Raw genomic sequence first — 12,571 nt, 5'->3', positions numbered from 1 at the left:
TCAACCCGTGTCCATCCAGGTTTAAAGCAGAGTCGGCAGGTCAAAGAATTACTCTCAGGTTACCCTCCTCCATCAGACAGCCGGGCAGGAGCGCTCTGACCACCCAGCCGCCACCTCTGCTTCGGGGAAAATTCAAACGGCCGCTGCATGTGTGGATATTTATCAGGGCTAATGAGACTTTGCGCAAACTTGCCGAGTGATCTCACCTGGGCGCACTGCTCAGAGACGATAATAATCACAGACATCCCTCCAAACAAATGAGGGAGGAAACAAGTCTAATGCCACGGCGTCACTGAAGGATCAAAGTGGAATGTGACGTGAGAGGCCTTTCACAAACAAGACCTTAACCTTCCAGTGTAACCAGTATAATAATAACAGAAACAGCTCTGTTGTACCAGCAGCCATTCTGATAGAGGAACGGGTGTGATGGAGGACCTCAAAGCCAGAGATGTAGTGAGACAGTTCATGAATGCATTCGTCACCAATGCAGTATGAATTTTCACAATAAACACATAGCAATAGGCTGCTCCATTCCCTGTTGCATTCTTTTCAGGAGCTAAAAATGCCTTGAGGTTGAAGAGCCGCCTACAACGCGAGACCTTTCTCCACTTCTGATATGAGACCGAGTCTGGAATCGGAAAGCTTGACACGATGGACAGTCAGTTTTTAAAAACTCTCGAAATTAATGCACCGCAACCAAAACATATTTTTTTTCTTGAACACATTCTTCTTCTTTGTCAAAACCTGGCATCTTTGTTACCCAAAATTCAACCCGCCGGTCTGTCTGAGATTCAGACGTGTTATGCTAGTAGTGACTAATGTAGTTGTGAGCCACTAGCCTCAAGAGGGTCCGGTTAGCTAATTTTTTCAACCCCAAATATTTTGGATTTCCTAAGTTTAAGCCTGTATAAAAACATGGACATTGTCTCTGTGAGGTTTTCCAAATAGACATTGGAAAGCTCATTGTGGTGGCTCCGGTTGTCGCCATCTCTCCAGTGCCTGACTCTGCTTAAGTCCCCACTCATCCAAAAATAGGGAGAGTTGCAGTGTGGAGGAGCCGAGACTGGTCGAGTCAAAGCAACCACATTTAAATCCGTTTTTATTTGCGTCTCATATCGCCATCGACAACATCACCCATAAATGTTTTCTTAATTTTATGTGATCCTCAACTGACTTACCATCAAATCAATGTGATACGCTTATGGTCCTCCCAAGCCACTCTTTCCACAGCATCAGTGACAGACAATGCCATAAGGCTCGGCAGATCAATAAAACAAGCCATCCTGATAAATTTCTGCAGAACGTGTCTTCTTCTTTAGTATAGACTATCTGCAGAAAACTAAGGGCACCTAAAGTCAGACAGGGTTCTACACAGTCATTGGAAATGCATGCAGCCGCCTCTGATAAAAAATACCCCCAAGTGAAGTTTCTAACTTCAAAGGGATCACTAGTTTAAGAAATAGGCAAGAAATAGAGGGGCGAGGGCGGTGGGAGGGACAGCGTGGAGAACAGCCGGGCAGGAATGATAGCAGAAGAGCCTGCGGACAAGAAGCAGCAGAGTTCTCACTGAAGCTCCCAACCCTCACACTCACAGCTAATCCAGTTCTGACCCATTAACCATCACAGCCAGGTTAATAGAGCAGGCCTTTGAAGACGGTCTTTCCCAAACCACCCAGGAGGATTAGCACTTCTTCAAGGCCACCGAGACACCCTCACTCTTCTGTCTGACAGAAATACAGGAGGCAAGCGACCAGCGCAATCTTGCAGTGTGTTGCGGTGTACAGATCCTGAACTGGGATCTCAAATCATATGACTCACCCTGGCTGAATACACCATACTAATTAAAATTCTTTATGCACTGTAATTAACCATGGCTTCCAGCTAACTGACTGCATAAACCATAAAAATGGAAATAAAAGAGAACTCGTTCAGGTGCACTTTCAGAGCGGGAATAATATTCTTCCTCTAACAGGAGGGTGAAAAGGCACAGAATGATATACCATGCGAGTATTATAAAAGTCAGAGGATGAGTTGTGGCTCATGTGTCAGATACTGCTCAGGCTTGAGAATAGCGTTGCAGATGTTCTGGTGTGTAATCGTCAGTTCCCGAATGGCTTCGCTCACAGGGGATAAATGCAGTATGTGCTAAGGCACATCATATGAACTTTGACTGACGGATACTCTCCACCGAGCACCACGTGACTAGAGAGGTCATAACACAAATGTATAAAACCATATTAAGCGTGAATCACAAAACAAAATCAGAAGCAACTGTAAGTGTAATAGTTTCCAACAGATTTTTAAAATGTGCACCCATGGCATTAATTTTAGCTAACTAATTCAGCCATTTATCCCACAATTTATCAGTTTCTTTTAGCTTACCGTTTAGACTTATCTGTTTTCTAACCAGTTTTCAGGCACCCTCAAATGTGGATATACTTTCATTTCACATCAAACTGTATTTAAGTCTTTCTGCTTAGCCCCTCTCAACTGTGGGAATACCCCCTAGGGTACAAGTAGCCCTGGTTGGGAACCACTGCCGCAAGACAGTGGAGTACAAACAGAGACAATGGTGGTTCATTTTTTTCTGTCCGTTCAAGGTCCAAATGAAACAGGGTGTGTGGATACAGGAAAATATTATCTGTTGTTAATGTTAAAAAGCAGCTATCCTGAAATGTTGATGCTCTGCTCAGCATGAAGAGCCAAACTCTCCAAACCACACATGCCGCCCACAAATCAAAGTCACGGCACGCTGTTATAATACAGTGACAGAACGGAGCTGTAAGCCACCCAGCGCTATAACCAACACACAAAACGGCTAACGACCTGCTGAGTAACAGCAGTTCTTCACTTTATTATTACAGGGGAACCTCAAAAGGGGGTTTCTGGACTGTTCTGCTCCCCACCTTTCAGGGGTGACGTTTGGACAAGTGTTCGGGCCCGGGGAGCACTTCCTCTCCGAAAAGCTGCCCACTCTCTCCCCCTGATACATCTGGTCTCCTCCAGGCAGTTGCTGGCAGCAGTTGAGGGCAGAGCAACCGCAGAAGGCTTTGTCCTCATTGAAGAGCAGCTGAACCAACAGGAAAGCCAACCCCAGCCAGTCAATTAATTGATGGAACAATTTAAAATTATGGGATGCTCGCAGCAGGGGGAAGGTAAATGTTTACAAATGATGTGCAATAATTGCCTGTTAAGTTCCCTTTTTGATTCCCCCCACTTTACTGTTTCATTTCTGGTCTGTTGCTGCCATTACCTTTGTTTTCTTATATGTCTCATTAAAGCCAAATGGAAATGTTTGCTCAACATGCATGACCACGATGGGCCAGTAGAGTCAACAGTTCACCACATGTAGCTAATCACTATGTATTTACAATGTATCCTGTCTGAACACAGCTAAAAGAATCCAAATCACTTCCATACAGCCACTCTGCTCTGACTGACCACATGAATGCACAGAGCGCCAGCTCAAACCACATTAAAACAGTCTTGATCATCAGGTCCTCCACAGTCCCATCTGTGCCCAGCTGTGGGGGTTTCACCTTCAATTATCTGACATCCAAAGACCCCCATCTGCAGACTACAGTCAAACTGGGCCGCTCTGGAAAAGTGGGGACTTGCATTTAAAAGGAGGGACCTAAGCCTTTCACTCACAGCCACACAGTGGGCCAGTGTGAGACCCCAGGGCCTTTGTTGCATCTTCAAAATAAGTCTGCTTTATTCTCAAGCAGCATCTGTGTCCATTCAGTTGTCAGTCATGTTACACAGGAAAGGATCGTGGAAAAATTTTAACTACTTATTCAAAAGTAAGCAGCCTTTCTGTTTGGAGAATCGGCTGCAGAGCCATCAAATCCCGTTCATCTACAACAGCAGCTAATTAAATGAAAAGAAAGACACACAACTACCTGCAGAGAGTGCATCGTATAGAAAGGGGATCAGCAAGTGCGGAGGAAGCTCAGTTAGTAAGGGTGGGAGTGAAATATGCTTTGGACTCGGTCTGAGGGGGAAGGAGCTTACAGTCGGAAAGAACAGGAGTGACTCAGAGAGGAAGAGGTGGGAATGCGAATGGAGAATTCTAGGGAATCCCACTGAGATAGCTCTCTTCGCTCGTCTGCGCTGCGCCAAAGAATTCAGATGAGCAAACCATATGCTTAACAAGTCACATCTAAACTCCTGGTGAAGACGAAAACGGCAATAAACGTCAAGAATCGGAATCGGGCCAGGAAATCAAACAAACGTCGGTTAATTTATCGTTCTGTTGCACGTCTTTCTGGGCAGAAGATACATGCAGAGGAAAAGATGGAATGACTCTTGCCATCTCTAATGAGTCTGATTTTGCGTCTATGTGTCAGACAGCTTGAGATTCACAGTTCGTGACCGATTGGGGGGATGCATTCTCTTTTCTGCAAAGTCTCAATCATACCGGAGGGAACTCTGTCTCTTGGCATTCAGCAGTAGAGTGTCGTCAGATGTATGTTTGCATGGAAAGTGGTGCAAATTACACCATGAGCTATGCCTGCATGACAGAATCTAAGACTGATCAGACAAAGCAATGAGCCGTGCCTTAATGATGTAATTTATGACTCGGTGGATGGCGCGCGCTACGCCGTTAGCGGTGTTTGTGTGTCACATAACTTAGGAGTGATCAGCTGTAGAGTATAATGGAAACCTATCCCGTGTAGTCGAGGGGCAATTCTCACCCCAAGTGTTAGTTTTAGCAGCTTGCTTGCCATATTTTTCCAGTTTAATAGCTGGCAAACATCTGCAACATCTGGTTCAAATGGACAAGGGGGGTTGTCAGCGAGGGGAGACGCCTGCAGCACAAACAGCTACAGGCCTGTTTAAATGTGGCAACTCATCATTCATGACCTGCCTGAGAACAAATTCGTCGGCAGTTATGCGTCTAAAAATCAGCCAGACTACAGATGACAACATGCAGCTACAATGTCGCAATGAAGCTCGCTGAGCCCATTACTCCCTATGCAGCAATCTAATCAGCCTAGTATACACAGCTGTGCAGTGCTAAACAAAGACACACGTAATGACAGTGTGTAGTGTAGTCCCTCTGCCTTGGCTTTACCGCCCGACGGCTGCCTTCCTATAGAGCTTCCCCCTCCCGCTCTGAGCTCGGCTTTGCACTTAAAGGGAAGACAGTGAGCTCAGCTATGGGACAGGGCTGACCATGTGGATGACATGGCACAATATTACATAATTCGGAAAGAAATTTGCCCTGAGGAGTGATTGCTTGTGGCACTGAAAAGACTCCGCTGACAGACATACAGACGGACTCGTGCAGTGGACACATCTTATTTGGTGATGTTATCGGTCTTTAGGATGCATGATTTTTTTAGTCTGGAGGGGTGCACAGACTCACTCAGCATCATGGCCTGTGAGATTTCGGCTCTCGCTTTTTTTTTTTTTTTTTTCATAGCGGACTCACATTCTTAGCATTCCTCCAGGAGACCACTGCGGCCCATGTCAACCTGCAGAGACAAACTAACGGACTCTAGATCTCAACATGAAAGTTGTGTATAAAGATTCCTCATGGCGACATGTCCCAGAGGGTCACTGCCGAACAATAAAGCACTGACCAAACAGGCCGGAGATTTCATGCATTGTCAGAAACTCCGATGCTGTGCTACTGAATGGAGAACAGAAGACCACAACATCTCCATGCCTTGTCAAACACACAAAATACTTAATTGCAAAAAGCTCAACATGTTTTGTTTTGCAGAAGTATTTCCACATGACATTAACTCAAAAATCACATTATTTAGCAAGAACCTAGCTGTTTAGGAAGAAAATGAACCCAAAGGTGCATGATTTCAAACTTATTCCATGCATACACCTGTAAAGCATGTATACGGCGGGTACGATAGGTACCACATTTCTGTATAAAGCTCCTCTCCTGTATGTAGTGAACCCTGAATGACTTCTGACAACTATACAAACAGTTGCTCAAAGCATGATGTCCTTGGCCATCTTGCACCTCCAGCCCACTACGCCGAGATCCCTCCCTGTTGTCTCCACTCATTCCTATCAGAGACAGCACCAGCTTAAATATTTAATTTGGCCCATTCCTGATAGAAAAGCACCGCCGTGGAATTTGATTCAGGTCAGACAGATGCTGGAAGAGCATCAAAAAAAAAAGGGGGGGGGGGGGGGGAGCTGTCGGCCACTTCTCCTAGTCAGAACAGCGTGCTCTCACGTAAACCTTTCTTTGCTGTTTGTGTTGAAAAGGCACAAACTAAACAGCTGAGGGAGGGAGGGAGGGAGGGAGATAGCCAAACAACAAAGTGCTCTGTCTCCAAAGCTGCAAGCATGGATCATGCTGTAGAAGTGTGAAAGGCTCATTGGTTCAGGCTGGTGCAGGGACACAACTTAATGGTGACCCGTTTTAGCAACAATAACTCTCAAAGGAGGCAGCTGTCAGTCAGTGGCCAGAAAAGGGACACTGCTCAGTGGCAGTTGCAGACTCCTGTGACCTGTGGAGCTGCCTGACATCTCAGACATAGAGGCTTGATTATAGCTAGCTGGCAGCAGGCTGTCCGGCTAGGCTAACGCCAGCTAGCCAACTTTATGTGAGCCTGTCTGTCAGCAGAGCACTAGGACACATTTTTAAATACCAAACAGACATGCGAGATAACGTCCTAAATTTCGGTTTCATTAACTCAATGGCAGAGCAACGCAATTCCTAGCAACGATAGCCCGGGACCCGTGTTATAGCTGGAGGTGGTTACTGGCGACAATCACAAGGTTCAGACTATTTCCAAGAACAATAATATCCATATTCAGCGTGATCTACAAGCCTACCGGGTCAGTTTAAAAAAAAATATTTGCTAACTGTGAAAACAAGTCAAATTTAAAATGCGTTGTGGCCGTTAGCAAATCTTGGGAATCAGGGGTGAAAGAACCGGCGCTAAGCCAACTCCATGGCCCATGGGAATTGTTCCCATCCAGCAAATACACCGAGCCTTCCTAGCTAGTGTGTGGGGGAATATACTTGGGGATTTAAAAGCATTGCTAGCTACCTGTTAGTCGCAGCTTCACGGGGCCATTCCGCCGAACTCCTTGGTTAGACATCTCCTCTCGGTCCCAGCCTTCACTGCGCGCAGTCAAAATGTGTGGTTAACTGTAAAAAAATAACAAGGTTTATGAACCTCTCCGCCAGTTTTAGACAATAATGGAGTCAAGGCATTGTGGCCCGGATGTGAACTGAACTGCCATAGCGGTCGCTCACAGATGCGAAAAATTAAAAAAAAGAAAAAAGAAAATCGAGAGTGTGGCGCCGCTGCAAAGTGCATTTACTAGAAATGACTTGTCCCCGGCGAGACGTGAAAAAACGAGCTGCTGGAGCGGAGTGGCGGCGCTGTAACACGGTGCTTATCTTCACATCTTCTGCCTCGGACCGAGTCCTCCTCTCTCTCTGCGCTCGGCGAGAGTTGAACTGTTGAGCCCTCCGGTGCGGATCCCACTTCAGCAGGCTGCTGGTAGGAGCTGACCAGTGACGACAGCACACTTTGGGGGGAGTGAAACACTTCTCCAACATGTGGCACCTCACTGTAATCCACACACAGGACCCAGTGTGTCCTCGAGGTGGTGATGAGCTGTCCCTGCATTTGCTTTGGCGGCATAAATAAACATGTGTTTATTACAATAGTGTGACATTTAACAGGGGCGTAGCCGCAACCTGTAGAGCCCCGGGCCCCCGTCCGCCACCACAATTATGCCATTTACATTAGCTGTCAAATAAATGCGCTGATGATTAAATATTCCAAGAATAAGTAATAATCAGAACAGACCATTTTTCAGAGCAATTTGCCATCATAATAAGCAATGTGATTTGATGTCCCTGCAACTGAAGCAGCTAAATGGTATTCGGCCCTCATTCTTTCCACTGACATGTTAAAATGTCTTCTGAAAAGGTAATATTTTCACATTAAAATGTCCAAAAATGACATTGTCTAGTTGTGTACTTACATTATCCCACATGTTTCCAACAATGTTGAAACCCAGAGAAATGAATGATTTTATTCATAGTAACTGTGCTTGTTACCTGGTCACCTGTTGCTATAAGTTCTGGGTAATTGCCATGTCAAACATTAAACAGTGAGGAGAGCAGAGGCGAGTACACATGAAACTTAAAAACATTTCCTCGTCTGTGAGCCCGATGTCTGCCTGAGTCAACTCTGATAGATTTTCATCAGCAATAGTGGTTTAACAAGAAAAACAACTCCTGTGATCCCACGCTACTTCATAACCTCATCAAACCACATCTGTTGTCATTGCATCAACTGAGAGAGCCCTAGTTGGCAGAAATTTCATACTGTGTGTTTAAAAAGTACTTTTCAGATATCAAAATTGCAGCAATAGTATTGTCCTTCTCAACAACAGACAGGTAAACAGAAGGATTACACAGTTCCAGAATCTAGCAGGAATACACATCTGAAAATGTAATCTGCAGATGTAGTGCCTTGCTGGTTTCTTTGGCATTGCAGTTAATTTAAGCCAGGTTATGGGAATATTGTGAAATTTTGGAAAACAGGCATATTTGCTTTCTTACAAAGAGTAAAATTGATACCACTTTAATGACTCTATACTACATATGAAGCTACAACCAGCAGAACCTTTGCTGGAATGTACATTCATCAATGCAGAAAAGTTGCTTTATTTTCTAACCCTGGTTGGTTCAGATATTACTATAAAATATGAGAAATCTTAAGTAAATCAAACAAAAAAAAGTATGTGTAACATCACAGAATCTGCTCACACCATACTTGCTGTTAAAAATACAAATGTTGGAACTAATCCAAGCTAAGTTAGCATTAATTATATGCTACTGTATACTGTGAGTATACATAGATTTATGCTGAAAAGAATGACACAAAGCATGAATTAACAACTTTATTTACAATGTTTTTCTTTATGTTAAAACAGTATGTACAATACATACAAAGAACAGAACTCACAATCACATGAACAAAGGACAAACAGCAGTTATGAGGGTACAGTATAGTTGAGAGAAAAGGCATTGGAAAGTTCTCTAGAAATTGAAAGAGCTCTGGTGGTCGCTGACTTGGAATGCAAAACCGTCATCGGTTGCTTCTGGGGCTACACACTGCACCTCCTCGTCCTTTAAAAAAGCAAAGAAAACGAACAGTGAGACCTTGCATGCACATAAAAAGTCAACTCCAACTCAGTTAAAACATCTTAAAGACACTTACTTCTTCAGAGAAGTATTTCTCAATCAGGTTAAGTGCCGCTTTGTAGACCAGCTCGTTCTCATGAGCCTGCAGAGCCTCGATCTTGTCCAGTCCACCGCATTCTTCGACCATCAGACTCAGCTTGTCTGCCTCTCCGATTTTATCCCCAGCCTGATGAGAAAACACATCACCATTTCAAAGCCATCTTGCCACCTCTAACCGATACACCACTGGAGTGAAAACACACGTTTCCATTTCTCCAAAGCACTCACCATGAAGATGTTGGTAATGGCGTCCAAGATGACGAGGACGGTTTTGCTGTCCTTCGAGGAGAGCAGATTCAGAAGAGGCTCAAGCACATTGGCTTGAACAAGGTAAACCACCTGCTGAATAGTGCCCCCGCTGGTGAAGTTTGTTACAGCCCAGACAGCCTCCTTCTGAGTTTTGTAGTCACCCTGCAGAGAGATGACCAAGAAAAAAGTTAAATATGCCAAATGCACAGCTCCCATTTTTGATTTCTGATTGTCATGTACTTGTAAAACTGAAATAAAACAAAAACACACACCCGCACAAGCATATCGACCATGTAATGAACCAGGCCTGCGTTGATAACCTCCTGGATTTGATTGTCCTTCCCTGCAGTGATGTTGGACAGAGTCCAGGCTGCCTCCTTCTGGATGTTGGCTTTTTTGTGGCGCAGCAGCAGGGGGAACATGTTCAAGGCCCCGGCATTCAGCACTGCCTGAGTCTGCTCATCTGTACCAGTCACAATGTTGCCAATGGCACGCAGCGCAGGGGTCTGAATACAGGGCGAGAGGGGTCATTATAACCTGAGAGAACCTAGGGTGCTACCTCAGAGTGATGGTGCAATGTACCAGGCGGCATGAACTAACCATCATCCTCCTCATGTACATGTTAGACTACTTAAAAAAAAAACAAAAAAAAACAAAACACATTTCCAAAAAAAAAAAAAAAAGACAAACAAGTAAAACTTTATACGTACAACGATAGGCAGCTCATCATAGCCCAGCAGCTTCACCAGGCGATTGATTACACCAGTCTGGACGACCACCTCGATGCGGTCATTGGCGCCGTCTGTCAAGTATGAAATAGCCCAACAGGTGTCAGCCAACACCTCAGGGTCTTCATAGTGCAACAGACGAATCAGAGTGGGTAAGATCTGTTGGATGGTAGCCATGGGAGGAGAGGGGTTCTTGTTGCGGCAGAGGTTTGACAGTGTCCAGGTAACATTTCTGAGGTAACTGGTCTGCAAAGAAATAAAAGCAGAGGAGAAGAGCAGGCTTTAGTTTCATGTGGAGCAGCATTTTGTGTTAGGGCACCCCCTGGTGGACAATAGGAAGAATTAATTTGATCATGTCAGAAAAATTCGCTTTCACACATGGCATTATTAAAATGAAAAAAAAAAAAAACACAAAATTTCAAATAAAATATACTTACATTAAATACAGACATATCAGGGACTGCCAGCAGACTGAGCAGAGGGGCCACAGCGCCATGCTTGATGACCCTGTCTCTAAGAGCTGATCCATCACCTAAAATTGCAAAACGGCAATAAATAAATTAATAAAAACTAAAACATAAGATTCCTTTCTAATCAAATAGTCATACAGATGTTTAAGAGCGTTTTATTTTATCAGTTACCAGCAATGTTTCCAAGGGCCCAGACTGCCTGCTCGCTGATGTGCTGGTGGGTGGATGTGACCAGGGCGATGAAGGCAGGAATGGCCCCACCCTCCACAACAGCAGCCGTCTGATCAGCCGTCCCAGAGGCAATGTTGGTCAGAGCCCAGGAGGCCTCAAACTGGATCGGAGGACAGTCCGTCAGCCCCAGGAAGGCTACAAACTTAGGGATCAGGCCGGCACTGATCATCTGGTCAATGGGTGGGTGCTTGTCACGAGACAGCAGCTTCCTGTGACCAGTACAGTAAAAGTTAGTCTCCGTGGCAGTAACTGGTCATTTTGATTGTGCAGTAAACCTTAAATGTATCCTAGTTACCGTGCAGCCTGTGTAGCCTGGAGCTGGGACTCTGCATTACCGCTGTTCACTCCTGTGAGGATCTCTTCAACTGTCCACTGTCGGGCCGCCTGCCAATTGTCACACAGAAGTTGGGGAAAATAACATCAATTCAGTAACATGCACAGTCTCCAAGATCACCACAGAGCTGAATCCTTATGACAAGTCTCAACAACACACTAATAAAAAGTAGATTACTGATGTATATTCCTACATGTGTTCACCCTCTGGATATAAAAGAGCAGTGCATGTAATTCATGCAACACCACATGGATGGAACACAAGAGTAAACATTTCCTCCATTTAAATACTGGATTTAAAAGGCTTACCAAGCAGTTTTGGCTTCTTTCCTGGAGAGGAGAAGTGGCCTCATCGGGAAATGCAGACACATTTCTCCTTTTGAAAATCTGATCATCTTTCTTCGCCTTGCGGAGCTCGACGTTCACCTCCACCCTCCTCCGTCGGAGTTCCTGTATCAGTTAAAAACGAAAAAGAGGTCACACATTTGTAACTGCAACTCATGTTTACGATACAGATGTGACACTAAACGCAACATTGACGGGTACACCTACATTGGCGTCTTTGCCTTTGTTCTTGAACTTGTTCAGACGTGCGACGCTCTCAGACATGTTTTCCAAGTGTCGGGGAAGCTCGGAAGCAGTTAAAAATCAGGTTGTGGTTTTATTCCTGATCAGAAAATGATATTTAAAAAAAATCAGTCGGCAATACTTTGAACTGCCTCGTTATAGTAAGACGAATGACACATTTGAAGGCCGCCGGTTAGACGTTAAAATGTCAGTTAGCTCAAGTTATTAGTACAGTCAGCACCAAGCATAAAATATGAAAAGCATCATTTTCGAAAATAAAATGACATTACCTTTAATAAAAGTACATAAATAGTTAACACGGTCTTACCTCGCTGTCGTTCAGAGTTTGTGGTGTACAGAGAGTGCCGCACAGACCTTTAAATTCCTGCAACAAAGCCTCCTGATTGGGCTGTTCGAGCAAAAGCATCCAGCCGCCTCCGTTCATTGGCCTGTTTAAAAAAATCACCGCGTACACGGGAAATGTCGTCACTGCACAGTAACATCGCGAGATCTCGGCGCGGGAACATGTTGCATCTGACTTTGGGTCAGTTTTCCGCCGTCTTTGTGTTTTTTTAGTGGACGTTTGGAGTATGAACTGTTCCCAGATCGATTCATTTCAACTCTGGTATCACGTAACCACAACAGGGAAATAATTAACAAAGATCGTGTATCTTATGATTATGAACTGTTTTGACTGCTGAACCTGCAAAACAGTATTTAGGTTTCTATTTCATTGCTTTAGGTAATAA

General features: G+C 44.5%; 2 protein-coding genes across 4 annotated transcripts in view; both read right to left on the bottom strand.

Moving 5' to 3' along the window:
• smurf2 (SMAD specific E3 ubiquitin protein ligase 2) overlaps positions 1–7,590 on the bottom strand; it is a 55,030-nt gene extending 47,440 nt beyond the window's left edge. The window contains exons 1-2 of one of the 3 annotated variants that reach the window (XM_030407841.1): positions 7,306–7,590; positions 7,029–7,129 (exon numbers count right to left, since the gene is read on the bottom strand). In XM_030407841.1, coding sequence (XP_030263701.1) covers positions 7,029–7,080 — 52 coding nt within the window. In that variant the 5' untranslated portion in view covers positions 7,081–7,129; positions 7,306–7,590. Of the gene's footprint in view, positions 1–7,028 lie in introns of all 3 variants that reach the window. The other 2 variants (XM_030407840.1, XM_030407842.1) reach the window with 2 other exon arrangements.
• Positions 7,591–8,887: 1,297 nt separating this feature from the next.
• Positions 8,888–12,278, bottom strand: kpna2 (karyopherin alpha 2 (RAG cohort 1, importin alpha 1)). The gene is made up of 11 exons (XM_030407843.1): positions 12,151–12,278; positions 11,808–11,922; positions 11,565–11,705; positions 11,218–11,306; positions 10,863–11,131; positions 10,659–10,753; positions 10,204–10,467; positions 9,766–9,999; positions 9,473–9,655; positions 9,222–9,371; positions 8,888–9,130 (listed from the first exon to the last, which is right to left on the bottom strand). Exons 2-11 carry the CDS (start codon positions 11,862–11,864, stop codon positions 9,041–9,043), a joined length of 1,572 nt encoding a protein of 523 aa, XP_030263703.1. The 5' UTR covers positions 11,865–11,922; positions 12,151–12,278; the 3' UTR covers positions 8,888–9,040.
• Between the last annotated feature and the right edge of the window lie 293 nt (positions 12,279–12,571).

This window comes from Sparus aurata, chromosome 23, assembly GCF_900880675.1.
Source record: "Sparus aurata chromosome 23, fSpaAur1.1, whole genome shotgun sequence".
Lineage (NCBI taxonomy): Eukaryota > Metazoa > Chordata > Actinopteri > Spariformes > Sparidae > Sparus > Sparus aurata.
This window is presented reverse-complemented; position numbering and strand designations above follow the sequence as displayed.

What these genes read in the sequence shown, in the direction of transcription:
- kpna2 (XM_030407843.1), bottom strand. Translation starts at nt 11,864, where the DNA reads ATGTCTGAGAGCGTCGCACGTCTGAACAAGTTCAAGAACAAAGGCAAA. An exon ending in CAGGCTACACAGGCTGCACG is followed by an intron (nt 11,132 to 11,217) that starts GTAACTAGGATA and finishes TACTGGTCACAG; the next exon opens with GAAGCTGCTGTCTCGTGACA. An exon ending in ATGATGAGCTGCCTATCGTT is followed by an intron (nt 10,000 to 10,203) that starts GTACGTATAAAG and finishes CCCTGTATTCAG; the next exon opens with ACCCCTGCGCTGCGTGCCAT.